At 42.5% G+C, this 22,177-nt stretch overlaps 3 protein-coding genes across 3 annotated transcripts; 1 reads left to right on the plus strand and 2 right to left on the minus strand.

Moving 5' to 3' along the window:
- Positions 1–402: 402 nt before the first annotated feature.
- On the plus strand, positions 403–6,130 carry LOC4331090 (phosphate transporter PHO1-2-like). Its single transcript, NM_001417038.1, has 15 exons — positions 403–1,165; positions 1,265–1,318; positions 1,408–1,699; positions 1,818–2,217; positions 2,885–2,933; positions 3,273–3,347; positions 3,479–3,608; positions 3,714–3,834; positions 4,090–4,333; positions 4,424–4,528; positions 4,612–4,656; positions 4,745–4,897; positions 4,983–5,264; positions 5,346–5,482; positions 5,567–6,130. The coding sequence occupies exons 1-15, from the start codon at positions 893–895 to the stop codon at positions 5,652–5,654; spliced, it is 2,448 nt and encodes an 815-aa protein (NP_001403967.1). The 5' UTR covers positions 403–892; the 3' UTR covers positions 5,655–6,130.
- Positions 6,099–9,813, minus strand: LOC4331091 (KIN14B-interacting protein At4g14310). The gene is made up of 3 exons (XM_015770665.3): positions 7,781–9,813; positions 7,061–7,683; positions 6,099–6,803 (listed from the first exon to the last, which is right to left on the minus strand). The coding sequence occupies exons 1-3, from the start codon at positions 9,716–9,718 to the stop codon at positions 6,272–6,274; spliced, it is 3,093 nt and encodes a 1,030-aa protein (XP_015626151.1). The 5' UTR covers positions 9,719–9,813; the 3' UTR covers positions 6,099–6,271.
- Positions 9,814–10,837: 1,024 nt separating this feature from the next.
- LOC107276732 (uncharacterized) lies at positions 10,838–14,978 on the minus strand. Its single transcript, XM_015771152.3, has 2 exons — positions 13,155–14,978; positions 10,838–11,606 (listed from the first exon to the last, which is right to left on the minus strand). Exons 1-2 carry the CDS (start codon positions 14,658–14,660, stop codon positions 11,211–11,213), a joined length of 1,902 nt encoding a protein of 633 aa, XP_015626638.1. The 5' UTR covers positions 14,661–14,978; the 3' UTR covers positions 10,838–11,210.
- Positions 14,979–22,177: the final 7,199 nt, after the last annotated feature.

The raw sequence follows: 22,177 nt of genomic DNA on the forward strand, positions 1-22,177 counted from the left end.
TTAAGCAAGGGTCTGTCTCTGCTTGATTCCTGCAGCTGCTCATGTTTCCCTCACTCCATTGCCCCTGCCTTTTCGCCCAAAAGATGGGCCGCTCAAATTAACAACCCGGCCTAAAGCAACCGGCTTTCTTTCCTTTCTTTCTTTAATTTCTTTCCTTCTCCTCTTTAATTCTCTGCGCTACAAATATGTATACACTGCCTTACTCTAATTAGAAGTAATTACTTAATCAATTTCTCCCTTAATACAGAATTAGCATCCAACCAGATCATGCGACGAGGCTTAATTACGTGTACATAACTAGTATATAATAATATAACTATATATGATCCCACTGATCGAATTAAGCAACTAACTAAGCCACTAACTGAATGAACAGGACACAAACAGTTCTACGAATGGCATGGTCGATCCCCACTATGTAAGTGTATATATATATCTCTGAATTCAGATACACCTTTCTACTTTAATTTAGCTAAGCTAGCTAGCTCTACCTAATATTGTAACATACAAGGCCACTATCTGTCCCTGTATGTGCACCAGCAGTGCCAAATTTCGCTGCATGCTTAGCTAAGCTAAGCTTATATAGCAGGAGCACTCGAGGTGAGCAGAGAGAGAGGATTGAAGAAGAAGGAGAAGAGCACCAAGCTAGTAGCCTGATCTCTCTCTCTCTCTCTAACTGTCTATCTATATAAGCTAACAAGGCAGGACGGTTGTTGCTTGCGAGATCATCCCTGCCTGCCTGTCCCTTTCCTGCATCCATCCATCCATCTTGATCTTCTCCTAGCTCGATTCCACACATGTGAACGTACGTACGTTTCAGTTAATTGTTCGATCGATCGATCGATCAGCTGCTGCTGCTGCTGCTGCAACGAGGAAGAAGAAGAAGAAGAAGATGGTGAAGTTCTCGAGGGAGTACGAGGCGAGCATCATACCGGAGTGGAAGGCTGCGTTCGTCGACTACAAGCGGCTCAAGAAGCTCATCAAGAGGATCAAGGTCACCCGCCGCGACGACTCCTTCGCCGCCGCCAACGCCGCAGCCGCAGCCGACCACCTTCTCCCGCCGCCGCCCGCAGAGAAGGAAGCCGGTGGCTATGGGTTCTCCATTCTTGACCCCGTTCGCGCCATCGCCGCCCGCTTCTCCGCTGGACAACAGCCTTCTGCCTCAGTACGTCGTCGTTGTGTCTCGAATCAAATACTAACTAATAAACGTGTATTAATTAATTAATACACATTTCTGATGTTAATACGTATGTGCATTTCGCAGGAGGATGAGGAGTGCCCGGACAGAGGGGAGCTCGTGCGATCCACGGACAAGCATGTATAAAATTAATTAGTTAATTTGATTGTAAATAAAACTAAGTAATTAAATTGATTGTAAAAATGGAGATGCATGGATGGATGGTGTAGGAGAGGGAGTTCATGGAGAGGGCGGACGAGGAGCTGGAGAAGGTGAACGCGTTCTACACGGGGCAGGAGGCGGAGCTGCTGGCGCGCGGCGACGCGCTGCTGGAGCAGCTCCGGATCCTCGCCGACGTCAAGCGCATCCTCGCCGACCACGCCGCCGCCCGCCGCGCCCGCGGCCTCGCCCGAAGCCGCTCTATGCCGCCGCCGCCGCCGTCCTCCTCGCCGCCGTCGTCGGTGCACGGCTCCAGCGGCCGCTACCTCCTCTCCGGCCTCTCCTCGCCGCAGTCCATGTCAGGTAGGTGACACCAACCACCCACACACATGAATCCTGGGCTAGCTGCACATCTCTTTATGCATGCAATGTCATGTCATGTCGATGTCGCCGTCGTCGTCGTCGATGGCGTGTTTTGCAGATGGGAGCCTGGAGTTGCAGCAGGCGCAGGTGTCGGAGGGCGCGGCGGTGGCGGACGAGGTGATGGCGGCGCTGGAGCGGAACGGCGTCAGCTTCGTGGGGCTCGCCGGGAAGAAGGACGGCAAGACCAAGGACGGCAGCGGCAAAGGGCGGGGCGGCGGCGGCGGCGGAGGCGGAGGCGTGCTGCAGCTGCCAGCGACGGTGAGGATCGACATCCCGGCGACGAGCCCCGGGCGGGCGGCGCTCAAGGTGTGGGAGGAGCTCGTGAACGTGCTCCGCAAGGACGGCGCCGACCCCGCCGCGGCGTTCGTCCACCGGAAGAAGATCCAGCACGCCGAGAAGAACATCCGCGACGCCTTCATGGCGCTCTACCGCGGCCTCGAGCTGCTCAAGAAATTCAGGCACATCTTCCCTCTTCATCTTTCCTTTTTGCCATATCTGACAAGCTAAAACCACGAAGTCACGGTATTTTAGAACAAGACTTGCCTTTTGTGTCTATGTATATTGTCTTCTATGCCATGCATGATGCATATATATACGCATTTGTAAGCTATTTAGAATTCTGATGGCCAAACCTCACACTAATAGCATGCAACTGATCGATCACACTAATTGCATGCACACAAATGATATAGATAGTTTGGTTAACTGACCAACTAGGAAAAAAAAATTAAGTTGTTTCTTCATAGATGTATATCTAACAAATTACTACTATGAATATTAGTTGCAGCATGAGTCATGGAGCACTGTGTGAGCAGCACACAACTACACCTGCACTGCACCCAAGCATGCAGTACAGTAGTAGTTTAGTCAAATTTCAACCCCGTTTTGCATGGAAGCATCCGTGTAAATCACGTAGCCATCCATACACCATCCTGTGTCACCTGAAAGCGACTGTTTCTCCTTTCAAATTACTAATTCTTTTGTGGTTTTTGAAAAGGTAGATTAATTCACCGGTTATTTTAGGTGGCTGTCTTTATATTTCTTTTACTTGTCAATTATGGTGTTCTTGTGGTTCTGACGGATTTGGATGCTTTTTTGGTTGCATGCATGGATGGATGGGAGCAGCTCTCTCAATGTAAAGGCTTTCACCAAAATATTGAAGAAATTTGTCAAGGTAATATACTAATTAGCCACATCTGTGCCCTTTTGAAATGGATGGATGGAAGAATGAAGAGTCTAAATAATAGATGATAAAGATTAAAGAAAACCGGTCTACATATATAAGGCTTCTAGGAGAATAAAGTTCTAAGTGTACTATTAGTAGTTTAGTACCCTCAAAGCAGAGGTACTAGATCTCATTCTCGACAGTGTAATCCTAGTCACTAGTCAGCCTAATAACATGAGACAGCATAAACATTTTCTTGCAAGGAATAATTTAATTTTTTAATATATTTTTTTAAAAAAATGCTACTCCGAGCTGACAGTGACTGGTACGAACTGCTTTGCATTTCAGGTGTCCGAGCAACAGCGAGCTACAGACCTGTTTTCAGAGAAGGTGAAGAGGTCGCCATTTAGCAGCTCCGACAAGGTATCATCTGGTGCTCCACAATCCTACTGCAAAGCTGCACAAACATACAAATTCACTTCAATCAGTTTTTTGGGGGATGGAAACATGTCTCTCTGACGAATATGAACTGAAGCATGCGAAATTCTGAACAGGTACTTCAGCTAGCAGATGAGGTCGAGTGCATCTTCATGAAGCATTTCACAGGCAATGACAGGAAGGTGGCGATGAAATACCTTAAGCCACAGCAGCCCAGAAACACTCACATGATCACCTTCCTCGTAGGCATGTAGCTGAGCAACTTCAAGATCAGAATATCAGATCTGTCATCTGCATTTGGCACACAAATCTAACTTCACTTCTTCTTTTTTTTCATGTTCTAATTTGCAGGTTTGTTCACGGGCACTTTTGTTTCACTGTTCATCATATACGCGATTTTAGCCCATGTTAGTGGTATTTTTACTTCCACTGGGAACTCAGCCTACATGGAAATTGTGTACCATGTTTTCAGGTAAATTCTTGAGAATTACGGTTCAGTTCTAGGGGTAAAGCACTATTTAGAAATAGATTTTTTATTACTGCGTTTGTACTTGGTACTTCTGTTCAGGCTATATATGCTCTGTTCTTGACAAGAGTTCAATTGATTAGATTTAGCATGTGGGCTCAATGTTTGCAAATTTTTCAAATTTCAGACTTAGGACCTCATGATAATAAAAGATGCAATTTTACCTCAAAGTAATGTATAGATGTGACCTTGCTTCTGCAGCATGTTTGCTCTCATCAGCCTCCACATCTTCCTGTATGGGTGCAACCTCTTCATGTGGAAGAACACAAGGATCAATCACAACTTCATATTCGATTTCTCCTCAAACACCGCCTTGACGCACCGGGACGCCTTCCTCATGTCTGCATCGATAATGTGCACTGTTGTCGCTGCACTGGTCATCAATCTTTTCCTCAAGAACGCCGGTGTAGCCTATGCCAATGCTTTGCCTGGAGCACTCCTACTAGTAAGAAACATAAACTTTGGGAAAATTTGGTAATTCAGCTCTGTTTCATGTACTGATTTTCAGTTCTCAACTCGGATTCTGTTGTTTCAGCTGTCAACAGGTGTACTATTCTGTCCATTTGACATATTCTACCGCTCGACGCGATACTGCTTCATGCGTGTCATGCGCAATATCATATTTTCACCATTCTATAAGGTAAAGACTAAAGACCTCATGAGTTTTCTTATCACAAATTGTTGAAAGCATCTATCTGATAAGCAGGCTGCTTTGACATGCAGGTTCTGATGGCTGATTTCTTCATGGCTGACCAACTAACTAGCCAGGTAATACTGAAGAAACTGAACTTTACACTAGAGCTTTTGAGAGTTGGAGCTCAGCATCTTATGAGTGAACTGGTGCTACTATCTGCAGATTCCACTATTACGGCACATGGAATTTACAGCGTGCTACTTCATGGCTGGAAGCTTTAGAACTCACCCATATGAGACCTGTACTAGTGGCCAACAATATAAGCATCTGGCCTATGTGATCTCCTTTCTCCCATACTTCTGGAGAGCCTTGCAGGTATGAATCTTTAGATGGGAAATACTAACGATTAACAACTTTGTTTGGATCAGTTTCAAACTAATAGCTGTGTCATGTTTTGAAGTGTTTAAGAAGGTACTTGGAGGAAGGACATGATATCAACCAACTTGCTAATGCTGGAAAATATGTATCAGCAATGGTAGCAGCTGCTGTTAGGTTCAAATATGCTGCAACACCAACACCATTCTGGGTGTGGATGGTCATCATTTCATCCTCAGGTGCCACAATTTACCAGCTCTACTGGGACTTTGTCAAGGACTGGGGCTTCTTAAACCCAAAATCAAAGAACCGATGGCTTCGTAACGAGCTCATCTTGAAGAATAAATCAATCTACTACGTATCCATGGTACTATGCTTAATATACTTCATTTCTGACTAGGCTAGAAAATTCCAGATCTAGGACACTAATGCCTTCAAATAATTACAGATGCTCAATCTTGCACTTCGCCTAGCATGGACTGAGAGTGTAATGAAGATCCATATTGGTAAGGTTGAGTCGCGCTTACTGGATTTCTCGCTCGCTTCACTAGAGATAATCAGACGAGGCCATTGGAACTTCTATAGGTAATTGGAAGTACTTTTACAAGGAACATCAATTTTAATTTAATGTTATGGTGTAACATGGTGAAATGGTTTATGGGATTGCAGATTGGAGAATGAACATTTGAACAACGTTGGCAAGTTCAGAGCAGTGAAGACTGTCCCATTACCATTCCGTGAACTTGAAACTGATTGATTAAGCAGTAGGACATGCCGGCATGCTGCCAACATCAAGGCCAGTAAGGATCAGAGTTCCAGGAATGGAGATGCTGCTTGCCGCTAGATTTGGTACATAAGTGGTAATAAAGTTTGCAGAGACCATTGGTGCACAAGACCATGATGTTGCTGATTAGGATGGAATAAGCTTAAATCAGAGCAGCTAATCGAGGCAGTTCGTCAAAAAAGAAGGAATAATCCCTTCTTGGTCCGATGAAGATTGTTGGGCGTCATTTCGCTAACAAGATCTTAATTTTGTTTATGGTTGTGTTATGTATGTATCTGGAGATGGATGCCCACCCTCCAAAAAAAATATTCCATGAATTCATATGCACCATTGCATCAAACTGAATTCAAATAATTTGCCGATAAACAAAATAAGTAAGATGTCAATGTTAGAGAAGGAAATAAGAACACAATGGGGTAAAATAAACATGCAATAGATATTAATTAACTGAAGGGGAAGAAACCCAATCATTTCTGCTAATACAGTGAAAGCAAGATGCTTGGCACTACAGATGACTAAATAAGCTAAAGCATAAACATAGTACAAATATATTACATGTCGATCACATGATGCACACGATAAATAGATAGCTATGACAGATACCTCCATTGTGCTGGACGGTCTCTTGAGACAAGAAGAACCCTTGATGACGAGTAATCGAATGTAGGGCAGTACAAATCATCAAAGCCAATAGCCTCTCTTACTCCAAGAGTGGCTCCACGGTCAAAGCTGTAAGTTTGTTGACCGTCCTCCTTAAAGGCGTCAAATGCAAATAGTCCCATACCACATGCAGCCAAGACAAGGTTGGAGTTGCCCCATACTTGGGTTATTGAAGAGTGATGGAAGTGGGCATTGAAATCAGGTAGCTCATAGGTTGCAACAAGCTTTCCCTTTCTCAGTGAATATTGCTGAACTCGTGATTTCAGACCCCCTTTTATTTGCAGCCTACCTTCTGTGCTCCCAATGAATACCGAGTCACCACGTGAGAAGATTGAACTTGCTGTACCACCATGTCTTGCCATTTTAAGACCGATGCCAGCAGGTACACGAAAGTCAAATACATTAACACTTTCTTGTGTGCTAAAAACACCATCATTTCCCTCCACCTCACAGGAACTAACTCTGCAAAACAGAACGATAAACAAGTTAACTTTGAAAACATGTCAGCTCACACAAAACAGAACTTACATCTCCTTTAGATTAGTTACATTTCCAAGTTTCAGAATCATCAATGATCAAGACAAAAAAAAATCAGCTATTGGTAAATGAACTAAAAAATCCTGCATTTGCAAGCATAAGCCAAGTTCAACCAGACAGGATCTAGTATAGTGTTACCAATGGTACACAAAGGGCATTCAAGCTAATAATTCCAGGCGTACCTTTGACGAACTCCTCCGCCCAGCTCTGCATCAGTGTTGTTCACATGAAGGCAGTAAAGCTTTTTGCCAGCAGAAGCAACAGATAACAGGGGTTGTGGGTTAAGCGAATTAACATCCCACAACCCAATCGACTCAGTACCAGCAATTACAACCTTGCCCCTGCTACGCCATTGTAGTGGGCTGGAATATTCCATTCCCTGTACAGGATTGCTCACTTCCCATTTCATCACTACATCACCATCTCGGATGTCATAAGCTGTGACCATCTTTTGCTTACTAGCAGCAGAAAGCAGGAGAGGCCCACAGGGTCTATACCACCATTGCTGTCTTTCTACAGTAGAAATTGCAGAGCTAGATCTTGATGAACCTACATTAGGAAGAGGCCCAAGAACAGTTCTGGACGATGGTACTGAAGAAGCATGAGATATCTCCTCAATGTGAAATGCTTTTGCTTCTCTGCTATAGTAATCCCAGCTGCAAAACCCAGGGTCCAGTGCATTGCCAGCTGATGCCGCAACTACATATCTTCCTGAGCATCCGTCAACACCCGGGGCACGGATCAACCAGCAATCACCCCACATATTATTTGAGATCACACTCGGAGGCTTGTATTCAGACTTGAACTGTCATTTTCAGTTTAATGCAATCAGAACTTCAAAATGTTGTATTAACATAAATTATGAAAAGAACAAAAAGAAAACATAGTAATGAATCAAGTACCTCGCGGTTTGCAATATCATAGTAAGAACAGGTACCATCTCCATGAGCAAGAAGAACAGCTTCCCCCTCTGAAACAAACCATCCACCAGTTGAGGATTTGTTCCCTATCCCTAATAACTGATCACTAGAGAATTCCTCTGTTTCCTCCTGTAAAATCAAAAAGGACTTGTTCTCCTGTTCATCAAACTCTTCTAGCTTCTCTGTAGCAAGCAATTCAATTTCTTTGTCATGGTTTGGGCCTACCGGATTATTTGAGGAACCTTGGCCCGATGTCTTGCTGCTAACATCTGCTGCTTCACAGATGATGGTTTTTTCCAAGTTCTTCGCTCTGCGGTTCTTGAAGAAGCCGCTTTCTTCACCATCTAAGGAAGCCAGAAACTCCATGGCTATACTATTCTCATCTTCTTGAGGCTCAAGGGAAGAAAGTTCCATATCTGTGTTACAATCCTTTTTGACAGCCATGGACGATTCCTGTTGAGTAGCGCTAGACGATTTGCAGTCTCTCAACAATTTATGATGTGGAAAGAACCTCGCCTCTAATTCATCAGTATTCATACCTTTTGCAGCATGCTTCGGGTCACTTGGCTTTGTAACAGCACACTCTGCAGCCTTTTTAGCATAAGAGATCTCACACTCACTATTATCTGCAGTGCCGAGCTGAATCTTATTATCATCCTTGACATGGGAAATTGCCTTCTCAATTGCAGTAATCTCCTTCTGGATATTAGATAATATCTGCTTAGGCTCATCCGGGTTATTCTCATCCAGCATCTCTTTGGTCTTCTTGATATCTGTCGCTATCTTTTGGACTCTCCCTTCCAATGCAGCTAGTTTCTCATGCAGCTTGCTTGGGTACTTGTTCAAACTAGAAACAGATTTCACTGATCCCCCACTTGCAGACGCTTTCTCAAAAACTCTAATCTTGTCTGCCAGCTTGCTCTTTTCCTCCTGCTTCTTAGGCTCATCAGTATTCTTCTGCTCTTCCCTGGCTCTGCAAGGAACATCGTCCACGTCCACCACATGGACAGTGAATACAGGGATGACAGCATTGTTGCCTCCGTCACCATCCTTCTCAGTAGCAGGAAAAGGTGCAGGTTTGGAAGAAGCTTCTGCCGAACCAGTGACACTAGAGATAACTTTCTTGGGATGAATCTCTTTCACCAATTTCGTATCAAATCCATCTTTCTTCTTATTGATTTCGTCACCTAGCCTGGCCTTCACATCAAAGCCCTCATTGTCGCCATCAATCCCATCGCATTGCTTCTTTGCGTTGGTGCCAAAGCCCTCTCTTTCCCCTTTGATCTCATCACATTGCTTGGTCACATTAACATCGAAGCTCCCTCTTTTCCCACTGATCTGCTTCGCCTTTACATCGAAGCTCTCTCTTTTCCTATCAACCGCATTCATTTGCTTAGCCTTACCATCAAAGCCTTCTCTTCTCCCACTGGTCACATCACTCGCCTTCGCCCTAGCATCAAACCCATCCCTCCTCCTACCAATCTCATCAGCACGAGGCACGCTGCTTGCTCTCCTCGCATCCGGGACCCTACCCCCAACGCCACCCACCGACCTCCTCGCTCTCTCCGGGGCAGCGGCCCTGATCCCGCCGCTCACGCTCCGCCGCAAGCCCGCCTCCGCCTCCATTTCCTTCCCGACAGATGCCCTCCCCGGCATCACCGAGGACGCCCTGAGGGTGGAGACGAGCTTGGAGGACTCCACGGAGCTCGGGATCCTGCTGGCCCTCGGGATCGACGACGTGGACCACCGCACCGCGGCGGTGGGCTTGGAGGGCTTGGACGCCGAGTTCTCCTTCCCGGCAGCGGCGGCGGCGGGGGTGCGGCGAGCGGACGACGAGGCGGAGAAGGCCTTGGGGGTGAGCGGGCGGGATCCCGCGGCGGCGGGTGCGGCCTTGCCGCGGTCCTTGATGCGGGAGGCCATGGCGATGGTAGGGTTAGGGTTTGGGGGGATCTGGGGGAAGACGAGAGGGAGAGGGAGATGGTTTGCGAGATTTTGGGGAAGGAATGGTTTGATTTGGGAATTTTACGACCGGGAGAAGCGTTTCAAATTTCGAAATGTTTCGAGCGCGAGGCCCTGTGGCTGTGGGCCCAGGCGGCATGGGTACACCGAAAAGCGCTGGGGCCGCATTAGGTGGGGCCCGCTTTGTCAGTGACCGACCAGTTCTGTTCTCTTGTTGGGCTAAGGCCCGTGACTCGGCCCAAGTGATGAGCTTCTAAGGGCCCGTTCGTTTGCCTCCCATTGAAGGAGAATTTTAAGCACACGCAAAACAGTAAATCTCATAAGCATATAATTAATTAATTATTAATATTCTCTTCGTCCCAATATAAGTGCACATAATACAGGATATCCTAGTAGAATATACTAATATAAGTGCACCTAATACAGATTATTATAAACTTGAATAATAGAGTTATTTTCAGTTTTTAAAATAACTTTTATATATAGGAATTGTTTAAGAATGTATATTTTAACATATTGAAAAACATGCTAATAGAAAATGAGGAAGTTTGAAGTTGAAAAAAAAAACAGGGTCTAATGGTAAGGATTGTAGCGTCTCTTTCAGCGTAATCCAGCTGGTTGGACCTCTAATTCTGGCATTCAACCTTGTTTTCCCCTTAACTATTCGCTCTAAACAAGCCCTCAAGCTGATAGCGTAGCTTACCAACCGGCAAAATCCCAAACTGTGTGTGGCCATAATAACCTCATTTGAAGAGAGAGACTGCTACCAAATGATGACATCTGATCGACAGTAAGCTGCATGATCTTTCACAATCATATAACATCCTTTCAATCCATCAACTATGAGTTTTGTACATTTCTGCATCGCAGGGTTTCGCTCTCAACAGCAGACTGTAAATGATCTGCTTAGCCTCAATGAGAGCACCACAATTACTCTGCTTTGAAACACAATAAGCTACAGCAAGTTATAGCAGCTGTACTAATTAAGTACCAACAGAAAGCAAGATAACGTCTCTGGCAAGCATAAGATGTCCAGTTTCCTTGGAAACAAAGCGAAGAGAAGAGGGACAGCAGCAGTCATAAGCAAGCATGTGCATTGAGCTTCCTCTTTGCGAGAAAATCACTGCCAGATTCGAGGGTTTTCGTACAACAGGAGGGGAAGTGCTACAGCTAAAAAGCCCCCCACAAAACACATCTTTAACAACAACAGGGCCGTATCATCATGATCATCAAACATACATCCAGCTGGAAGAAGAAAATAAGGGGGCAAAAAATAGAATTGAATTACAGATTAGCGGGGTATATAGCCATCCTGTACTTCCTCGAGGAGATCCAATCAACTACGCGTTCTCCAGAGCACATTATCAATCTATGCTGTCAGGTGCGCAGCACAGCTGACATCAACATCTAACATCTCTGAATGAAAGGTGACCTGCTATGTGGCGAAACTTTTTTACTCCTCAAAGCCATCCATCATCGGGTGACCTCCTTCCGACGAGGTGCTTTTCGATGATTGTTTCCGAGTTGAGCCCCGCCTGTTCTTGGCTTTCTTTGCCTTCATCCTCCGTTTCTTCTCGTTGGCATCAACCCAGGTGTAGTCAGAAGGTATTTGGAATGGATCAACCTCATCTTTCCAGTTACGGCTATCACCACTATCACTGGACTGTGCACCACGCCCCCCTCTAACCCACGAATACCATGAGCCTGATCCTTCTGATTCTTTGCCCTTGGCATCCTGGAATTGCGTTGGGCTTGAGGGTGGGGTAGCAAACTCATCCAAAGGTTGTAATTCCTCAAACTTTGTGAATGTCACGATGACTCGTATTGTTGGAACAATAGGTATCGCAATCTGAAAATCAATGTTACAGAGAGTTAGATATCATCTTTTCCAAAATATAGATTAATTCATGTGAATCTCATTTTCGAAGTAACTGTAGTGATGTTAATTTTGGTAAAAGAAGAGATCTGATTTCAAATTTGAGACTATGTGAAATAATAATTATGATGCAGTGCAAACGTCTTGTACTGGCACCACAATGCCTTATCCAACAAGAACTAAGATTCAAAACAAATGATGAGATTCCAAAAAAGTTACAACAAAATGAAACGATTCAGATTGCTATGCACATTGAGACAAGACATCTGTACCAATTTAGAAACAATAAAGCATGGCAACAAAACATGGAAAGCGGTAAAAATAGTCTAATAATGCAATGGAAAAATTACTGCAGCATTCACCAAAGAAAAGATGACACATGAAATAACATTTGACAGGAAGAGTGGTCACAAGATGTCGATGGATCATCAACTGCATTTAGGGATACAAGGTCAGTAGGGTACAGGGGGGCATCAGTTTTATGGTGGTTTGGAGTAGGACCCAGCTAATCAAGACTCAAACAGAGGAAGAGATAGAGTGGATGAATAGGAAATAAACATATGAAAGTTTTGAAAGCTTCAATGGATATATTTTTTTGGCATTTCTTAAATCTGTGAGATTATTAAATTGATGGTGGGAGCAGAAACCCACTGGCTACTTTTAAAGTTAATTAACACCACATAAAAGAAATGGCAAACAGACAAATAGAAATATACAATATATTTGTACTAGATTCAATAACTCGATAGTGTTCCATGTCCATATAAAGTTTAATACAACAAGGAAAAAAAATGTCATCAACCATCATGCATCAAATCCTTAGAAATAGTCAATGATATTTTGCAAGTACACTGCACATTTATCATTTACACCCAAATATAATATCTATTATTGGAATCTAATTATTCCATATGGGTGGCCAATAGTAGTGGTAACTAATAGAAAAGGTTTGGTTATTCGAACATCCATCAATCATATGAATTGTGCACATGGCGGGCACCACATCTTATGATAATGCCTTGTTAGTGCGAGGGATTGATTACCCGGGAGGACACACATAAGATGTGCTAGTTCTAGAACTTGAACAGAACTATCTTGTATTAATATGTCCGGTCTAAAGGGAAAAAAACCACATGCATAGCCATAAGCCGCGCATCAGCGCCAACAATAAAGAAACACATATTCATAATTTCATATTCAAGCACATGTCATAACCAGGTTCAAACAGTACTATGCACAAGCAGCAAGGCAGACAGCACAAGTCCCAGCTAGGGAGTGAATTACGACGCATGACACAGCAGGTGGATCAAACAACAAACACTGGCAGTCAAAGAAACCAGTGCAAAATAATTGCTCATACAATCAGCAAACAGTCGTTGATTGAGTTACATAGAATCATATCACCATTTATGTTGCAAATGAATAAGCGTGCAAATTTTGACTAAAATGAATGGCATATCAAAAATTCAGTTAATTGCTGAAATAGGTGGACATTATATAGTCAAGTTGGCAGGTGGTTACCTTCACCGGAAATGTGCCTGGAGGCAGTTTAGTAGTCAAGAGTTCCCTAAGCCTTCTGACAGCTTTCACTTTGTTTGCTAAGACATCAAGCAGAGGGATCAGTTCATCCGTCTTCAAAGGGAAATCTGGTGTCAGCCACAACACTGGTCTTAACCCCTTCTTGTATTCACTTTCATGTTTAGTAGAATCCCCTGATGATGCACCCTTCTTCTTCTTGCTGCTGTTCTTCTCCTTTCCCTTTCCTAGGTCACCTGATTCATCCTTACTCCCTTGATTCGCCTTGGATGGTTTCTCGTCATTCTTGGTGCCTTTCTTGCCACCCCAACCAAACCATCCCTTCTTATCTTTTGCCACGCCATTTGCATCCAAATGATCAGCCCCGCCATCACCTTCCTCGCACCTCTCCTCAAATTCTTCTTCCTGGTTCCCCATTCTCAACGCAGAATCAAGCTGTTTCCTCTCTTCGGCTGTCAACACTTCATCCAGCTCCGCGTCAAGTTCAGTGCCCCTCCCATTCTTCTCCTCCCCCTCCATCGCAAACAGCTCCTCATCTGTCATCGCCCCCGGCACACGCCTTGACTTCACAGTCACCAGAACGTTTAACATATCATAAACCTTAGCTTTCCAATGTCCAACGGCTTCCGTCCTCTCCTGCCGGCGCCAATTCAAATGAGGCACAAGCTCTGCCTGCGTCACGTCGATCCCGGGACGATACATGTTCGTCTTTGACATCAACGCCACCTCATGTGCGACCTCGGCCTCCGTTGGTTGCACCCCTGCTCCCTCCAATGCATCTGTGATCTCCTTGTCCTTATGAGCCAGCACTATGAGAGAACCTGGGTGCAACTCTTTGCCCCCAGCATCCTCAGGACGAGCACCATCCCCGAGAAACAAGAAGGTCTGGTCCGAACGCTGGATGCGGAAGCCGTCGAAGCCGGCAAGCGTCATGTCGGCACGCAGCGCAGCTCCACGCTTCCAAATGCGGTAAGTGTCGGAGGGGGCGATGCGGCCGATGAAGGGTATGACGGAGGACTCGAAGTGGAAGGAGATCTCCATGTAGAAGTCTCGGATGCGGTTGATGGAGGCGAGGACGCGCGGGAGGCGGCGGCACCACTTGGCCCAGGCGAGGGGCTGGTAGTGGCGCGCGATGATGGTGGCGATGGCGTCCTCCCGCGTGCAGACGGCCTCCTGGAGCGCGGACCACCCGTCGGCGTTCTGGAGCGACCAGTCGGCGCCGGCGGACATGAGGATGTCGGCGGCGACGGGGTCGCGGAGCCGCACGGCGAGGTGGAGCGGGGTCTCCCTCCGCGGCACGTCGCGGCGGTCGATGGCGGCGGAGACCGCGTCGGCCACGGCCTCGCCGGCGATGGACTCCTCCTCGGTGGCCACCTCCCCGGCGCGCGGGAGGCGCGGGAGCCCCGCGACCAGGCGGCGGAGCGAGGCGTGGTCCCGCCGCACCACGGCGAGGTGGGCCGGGCTGTGCGCGTACTTGGACGCGTCCTCCATGCCCCCACCCCGTCGCTCGGCGCTAGGTCAGGGCGGATCTAGGCCGAGCTGGGCGGCATGTGGCCCAGATCTGGCTCGCCGAGGTCGGCCTCGGGATCCGCCCCCTCCTCCCGCGGCGGCGGTGACGACGGCGCGGGGGGGAGAAGGGAGGGAGGGGAATCGCGGCGCGGCGGAGGGAGACTGGAGAGGAGGGAGGGGGGAAGTGGTCCTCCTGTTCGCGCGATGTCTCGCTGTATTTTTCTTTTTTCTCCTCTCTCTGTGTCTGCGTCTCGCCCTCCTGCTGTATCGAGACTTTGCCTGCGTGTGCTCTAGATTGGCGCCTCCTTCCCTCCCTCCACTGTGTGTTTGTGTGGGTGATCTTGGGGGGGTTTGGTTTGGTTTGGTGGTGTCATGGGCTCGGGTGATCATTTCATGGTCGCCAGGACAGTTTGTTTTGTGAGCTAAGTAAGTTGCGGTTGATGATGTTTTCTCTTGGTGCAAACATCATTGGTTAAATGGTTAGGTAAGTAACGGGTGTGATTTTCTTTTGAGAAACACAGTACAATCGTTGGTGCTTATAACACACGCATACGCATACGCATACCCTGTCTCTATGAGTATATCCACGAGGCTGGGCCGGTATATCTTAAAATTGATGAAACCAGGGTTTGAAATTTCGGTTCGAAATTTCTGAAATTTTGGTAACTTCGCCCCACCCCCCCCCCCCCCCCCGGCAAGCTCACATCTTGCCCGAAATTTTCAGTTTTTTGTAATTTTTTTTTAATTTGATCAGGTTTTATTCAAATTAATTCAAAATCAATCAAATTTTCAAATAATTTCGGCAAACAAATTTCTAAAATTCCGGTCCCCACCGGCAACAAAACCAATTCCAAAATTTCAAAGCTTGTATGAAACACCACGGGTGTCTCGCTGTCAAGGGGTACGTCGCCTACCACTAAATAAATAATTAACAGTAAAATACGACCATCCGTATCAAGTTTATGACTTAAGCCCATGTGGGTTAGTTCCACCACAATAAACCTAACCAGTTGAGCTACGCTAAACGCAATACAAACGCAAACAATTGCTATATCCTTCTTAAATATACTTCCTCCGTCTCAGGAATATAGTAACCAGAAACTAGATTGGACATCACATAGATACATTGTGTTATATGGTGTTTAATCTAGTTCTAATTTGCTATATTCTAAAACGGAGGAATTATCTAACTAATACATGATATGTCGCATCTGATAGCTATATTTTACGATGGAGCCAGTATATGCTCGTCACCCTTATCAATTGTATGCATATGCGCTCTTATAAGCAACTTCGAACGATTGAGACTAATAGACTTGAAATTAACGAAGTCACTATATCACACGTTGCCTGGCACCAAAAGAAAATCAGAAACTTGAACTTATGAGTTAGTGTAGCTAGTGCTGTGATATTGTGTACATGTGGGACGCATTTTTGTATTGGGGGGCTATAACTAAAAAGAGGGAAAGAATGCTGGTCACTTGTCTAAATTAATGTCACTTATCCATTAATTGCTATTCCCTCTTTAAACTTGAATAAGGTCCCCATGAGCCATGACATAACACCCCACTTGTGTAAGATTAATGTCATCAATGGATGACACTATGCCCATTGTCGTTGCATCACTTTAAAGCTTTGTTGAACAACCCTGACAACGTCCTTTTCCGTGAGATTTACACACGGCCGACCAAGACACACGTACGGCATATAGCTGCAGGACGAATTTGTAACGGTTAAATATCCTTAATAATCCATACCCGCATTAGCTACGATATATCCATCGAATCTAATGATCGATCTCCTCCTCCTCGTGAAGAAAGAAAAAGAAGAAGAAAAAGAAAAAAAAACAAACTACTCTCTCCATCCTAAAATATAAAAACCTAGGACTGGATGGAACATTTTCTAGTACAGTGAATTTGAATGGGTAGGAAATATCTCATCCAGTGTTAGGTTCTTACATTTTAGGACTGATGAAACACCTCTTAATAATTGATAAAAACGGTTTATATCTCCTGTCTTTATTACTGACACAGCCAAATAAAGCAACCTGGCTAATGTGATCATCGCTAGTACAATAGCACTCCCTCCGTTTCAAAATGTTTGACACCGTTGACTTTTTAGCACATGTTTGACCGTTCATCTTATTCAAAACAATTTGTGAAATATGTAAAACTATATGTGTACATGAAAGTATATTTAACAATAAATCAAATGATATGAAAAAAATAAATAATTACTTAAATTTTTTGAATAAGATGAATGGTCAAACACGTATTAAAAAGTCATCGGTATCAAATATTTTGAAACGAAGGGAGTACTAGTATTTACAGTAACTAGCAGTGATTAATCTGTAGACCATGCAACTAATCAACCCATAATAAGAGAGGCTGCCCTGCCCTGACCAAAACGGTGTAAAAGTCATTGGTTGTTGTGTTGTTTGGCAGTTCGGTGCCGTGTTGACGCAGACAAGTTTGCGCGGTAGTTGGTTGCAATTGCAATTAGCCTACTGCTACTTGATGACAAATAGTAGAACTGAATGGTCGTGTCAAACATACAGATCAACCAGGCAATTAATCGACAATTCGCCATTGGTCACCGAGATGAGCAGAGCAGCTGAGCCGGCAAGGCACAAGCATATGCAACGGCTGCAGGAGGAGGAAATCTAATGGTTGGTGAGAGATATGGGCAGCACAGTGTTCTCTGTACCTGCAGATTCACACTAGATCGGATGCTTCTGTCTCTGACAAATCTCGCTACTGCTCAGCCCAAGTAGGCCCCCTGATCTCTCGTGGCTGCAGGGCACAGCTGTGAAACATGGCGCCATTAGCTAGCTCAAATCTTGTTGTTACTGTGCCAATCCAGATCACGTACGAGTACACTGTTTGCTATAATTCTACAATTAAAGAGATATACTCCCTCCGTCCCAAAAAAAAAAAAGACAAACCCTGGTTTTCGTGTCCAACGTTTGACCGTCCGTCTTATTTAAAAAAAATATGAAAAAAATTAAAAAGACAAGTCACGCATAAAATATTTATCATGTTTTATCATCTAACAACAATAAAAATATGAATTATAAAAAAATTTCATATAAGACGGACAGTCAAAGTTGGACATGAAAACCCAGGGTTTGTCTTTTTTTTAGACGGAGGGAGTATAATTTTACTGCTCTGAAGTCTGAACTCGCTTCTAGCTTGAGGCTGAGGAAGAGCAGCTCTCTACTAAATTCAGCAAGTAGAAAGATTCAGAATAATGTTGTTACAGTCTCTAACTACACTGATCATATCCTGCGATAGCTTCATGGAGGATAATCCTATGCAGAAACAAATCTCGTCGATCGAGCGACAGTTGATCCAATCCATCCATCGAGAGTTTCAGATGTCCTACAGTTCACGCACAGAAGCATTCTTGTTGCTGGCCGGCTTGCTGAGATCTCATTTCAGAATGGGCAAAGCAGCAAAGATGCATAGCTAACAGGCTACCACTAGCACATATAAATAAGATCGGTGACAGACTGACAGTGTGTGTGTGCATCCATGGAGTCATGGACCCCAATGGCATCCATGGCGATTGGTCCCCTGATCAAGCAAGCTGCAGCTTCTCTCTTCTCTCTTCTCCTCTCAATTCTCATCTCAGCTCATGTGATCTTGCCTTCTCACAAAGCGATATCTCTCCCTCCTCCCTCCATGATAAGCATGCATGCAGCCCAGCTTAATTATTTTCTTGCAGCGGCTGCTTATTAGCTAGAGCAAAGGATTAGGACAGCAAATAGTAACTGTGAGCGACCAAAAGCAGATGGTTTGTTTAGCTAGCTCGATGGGCATGCATCTGTACTAAACAAATAACAATGAGGTGTAGTTGTCTGACCTAAGTTAATGATAATTTTAGCAAGCATCTTAATTTAAACACTGCAGCATAATGCCAGCATCTCTATGTCACTCTGTGTGTGTCTGGAAAGGTTGATGCCTGTCAGTTTTGCTAGTGACCTATCGTGTGATGATAATTAGGATTGATAAAGTTATGTCGCTTTTGACGCCGAATAGCAGCTTATGTGGCGATTATGTGCAGCCCTAGAGCAGTATTAAGGGTGTGTTCGCTACTCACCCTATTCACGGAAAACATAACAATCCATTAACATGTGATTAATTAAGCATTAATTATTTTTTTTCAAAAATGGATTAATTTAATTTTTTAAACAACTTTCATATAGAAACTTTTTCAAAAAAAATATACCGTTTAACAGTTTTAAAAGCGTGCGCGCGGAAAACGAGGGAGAGGGGTTGGGACAACTTATATTCTTTTGTTTTCCATATTTTTCAAAATAAGTACTACCTCCATCCCAAAATATAGCAATTTTTAGCTAAAAATGCTTATATTTTGAGACGGAGGGGGTATGTTTTTATAAAAAAAATAAAAAAGTTGCTCTAAGAAAAAAATATTTTTAACCAAACTATTAAACGGTGTGTTTTCTGTTAAAATACATACAAAAGTTGCTTAAATTTTACATTGATTTATTTTTAAGTTTTTTACTAATACTTAATTGATCACGCGTTAACGAGGTTTCTAGTCCCAAACAAACACAACATTACCGCTGGCTTGCTAACAAAGTTTATTTTTTGGACACAACTACACCGAGAGTACTAGCAGGATAGTGCTAAAGAGAGACACTATTCTTTCCAAAAGAAGCTACCAGTACACTCAATATCTATGTTTTTTTTTCTTTTTAGAGAAGTTTCTCTTAAAATACTTATCTGATTTATGATCCGATTATACCGTTGTGTTCGTTGCAATTAAATCTTTACAACAAAATCTTACATGATTATATTCTGATAATATACATACATATATATATATATATATATATATATATATATATATATATATATATATATATGTTGTAAGTTACTTTTATTATATATGTAAGTTACTTTTGTCATATATGTGATTTAAGCTCTTTAATAACTTATATATTTTAAATCACGTATTGTTTTTAGTATCTATTTGCGTCATTATGCTCTACATAAAATATGTGACAATACAAGATCCATATTGATATATATTCAAATATTTTATTAATTTAAAAGCAATGTATTTAAATTGCAGAAGTGATTTAGTTATACAATAGAAGTAACTTAGCTATACAATAGAAGTAACTTAGCTATGCAATAGAAATAAGTTTCTGTAGTAGAAGTAATTATATGCAACAGAATTAATTTAGTTATGTAATAGAAGTACTTCTAACTCTCTCTATAGTAGAAATAATAATTTACATAAATCATAAAAGTAACTTAGCATAAAATGCAAGTAAATTGTTATAACATTAGAAGTAAATTCGTTGTAGGAAAGAAAATATGGTCTATCGAAAAATTAAATTTAAAGTCCACAAATTACAGAATTTACTAAAAACAATAATACAAATAATCAATTTAGAGCATTATGAATGTATAAGAAGTAACTTAGTCAAATCTAAAAGTAATTTATATATATGATAAAAGTAACTTACATATATAATAAAAGTAATTTACAAACATAAATATTTTTTTCGTCGCAATATAATCATGTAAGATCTTGTTGTAAAGATTTAATTGTAATGAATACAATGGTGTAATCGGATTGTATATCGGATAAGTAATTTTAGAGAAAATTTTATAAGAAGGGTAAAAAGAAATTTTATATAGATGTGTAGGCATTTGTCTGTTGTCTCCCGTACAGATGTGTAGGCTTTCTCTGCTATGTACGTAGACTTTCTATACCGTCTCCTATTAAGACTAAACAGAGACTAAACAGAGAGGCCTCTCTGTTTAGATTTTACCTTATTTTTTATAGTTCCATACCTCATTGGATGCTTCCCAACTTCGACTAGTGTTCGGGGCTCAAGACCTAAGCGAATATCCCCGAAAAAAAAAAGGAAATACGAATATGTCCGTATTGGGCCAGCCCATAAGTACGGATGTTACATTTCCCCGTCTCATGGGCCACTTCGGGGCCCACATCGTACCAGGTGAAATGAAGATAATGGAACACAAAATACTGTATATACTTTTTAACAAATTGATCCTTTTCAAAAACTTATTTCGAAACTAGTCCCTGCAAAAAACTTCAATCAAAAATAGGCCGCGGACTCAGCGCCATGGACATTGGCGCTAAGCTATAACGTATCAGCGCCAACATCGTTGGCGCTAAACTCTAATCCGAGGTGACATGAATTCGCTGAGTCATCAGATCTTAGCGCCAAGGTATTTGGCGCTCAGGTTTAGACGATTTAAATAGATGCGGAGGCATTTATAGTAACACCCCATTGATAGCATAATGGTAGTAGAGTTCTACTCTATCCTTGAAGAGCAGGGTTTGACTCCCATCTCTCTTTTTTTTTCTTTCCTTTTAGTTTCCCTTTTTCTTCTCTCCCTCACTCATTATTAATATTTTTTTCTTTTTTATCTCGTTTTCTTTTTCTTTTTTTTCCTTTTAGTTTTCCCTTTTTCTTCTCTCCCTCACTCTTCCTTATAGTTTCCCTTTTTCTTCTCTCCCTCACTCATTATTAATATTTTTTTCTTTTTTTATCTCGTTTTCTTTTTCTTTTTTTTCCTTTTAGTTTTCCCTTTTTCTTCTCTCCCTCACTCTTTATTAATATATTTTTTCTTTTTTTATCTCGTTTTCTTTTTCTATGTTTATTTATTTATTTTCTTTTTTTTCTTGTAATACTATCTTCAAAATATATGTTTAATATGCAACTTTTTTTGAATTTGAAAAAAAATATTAAAGTGCTATATTATATGGAAAATGAGAACTTAAACTGAAATTTCAAATCAAATTCAAAATAAAACAAATTTACAAACGGAACAGTCATTTTGTAAAGAATAAGAGTGAGTATTAATATGTTTTTTCTTTTTTTTATCTCGTTTTCTTTTTCTATCTTTATTTATTTATTTTCTTTTTTTTGTCTTGTAATACTATCTTCAAAATATATGTTTAATATGAAACTTTTTTTAATTTAAAAAAATATTAAAGTGCTATATTATATGGCAAATGAGAACTTAAACTGAAATTTCAAATCAAATTCAAAATAAAACAAATTTACAAACGGAACAGTCATTTTGTAAAGAGAGTGAGTAGTGAAGAGAACAAAACTTATTAAAGAGAGTGAGTAGTGAAGAGAACAAAACTTATTTTGTAAAATACATGAGGGAAACCAGGATTCGATCCTAGTACCCTATGGATGACAGCCCAAGCATCCAACCACCACGCTATCACGGTCTTGGTTCTATATGTTGCTTGCGCGATTATTTAAACCGTCTGGACCTCAGTGCCAAATACCTTGGCGCTAAGATCTGATGACTCAGCGAATTCATATCACCACGGATTATAGTTTAGCGCCAATGTCCATGGCGCTGAGTCCATGGCCTATTTTTGATTAAAGTTTTTTGCAGAGACTAGTTTCAAAATAAGTTTTTAAAAATGACCAATTTATAAAAAAATCGGCTAAATTACTGTAGTACTACTTG

The sequence above is a fragment of the Oryza sativa genome, chromosome 2 (assembly GCF_034140825.1).
Source record: "Oryza sativa Japonica Group chromosome 2, ASM3414082v1".
Lineage (NCBI taxonomy): Eukaryota > Viridiplantae > Streptophyta > Magnoliopsida > Poales > Poaceae > Oryza > Oryza sativa.

Bases quoted from the DNA above. Each gene is read 5' to 3' on its own strand.
- LOC4331091 (XM_015770665.3), bottom strand. From the start codon at position 9,718: ATGGCCTCCCGCATCAAGGACCGCGGCAAGGCCGCACCCGCCGCCGCG. The intron at 7,684-7,780 runs GTACTTGATTCA...TGAAAATGACAG, and splicing joins ATGATATTGCAAACCGCGAG to TTCAAGTCTGAATACAAGCC. The intron at 6,804-7,060 runs GTACGCCTGGAA...TCTGTTTTGCAG, and splicing joins GGCGGAGGAGTTCGTCAAAG to AGTTAGTTCCTGTGAGGTGG.
- LOC107276732 (XM_015771152.3), bottom strand. From the start codon at position 14,660: ATGGAGGACGCGTCCAAGTACGCGCACAGCCCGGCCCACCTCGCCGTG. The intron at 11,607-13,154 runs GTAACCACCTGC...ATTGATTTTCAG, and splicing joins CAGGCACATTTCCGGTGAAG to ATTGCGATACCTATTGTTCC.
- LOC4331090 (NM_001417038.1), top strand. From the start codon at position 893: ATGGTGAAGTTCTCGAGGGAGTACGAGGCGAGCATCATACCGGAGTGG. The intron at 2,218-2,884 runs GCACATCTTCCC...GGATGGGAGCAG, and splicing joins GAGCTGCTCAAGAAATTCAG to CTCTCTCAATGTAAAGGCTT. The intron at 3,609-3,713 runs GCATGTAGCTGA...TCTAATTTGCAG, and splicing joins CATGATCACCTTCCTCGTAG to GTTTGTTCACGGGCACTTTT.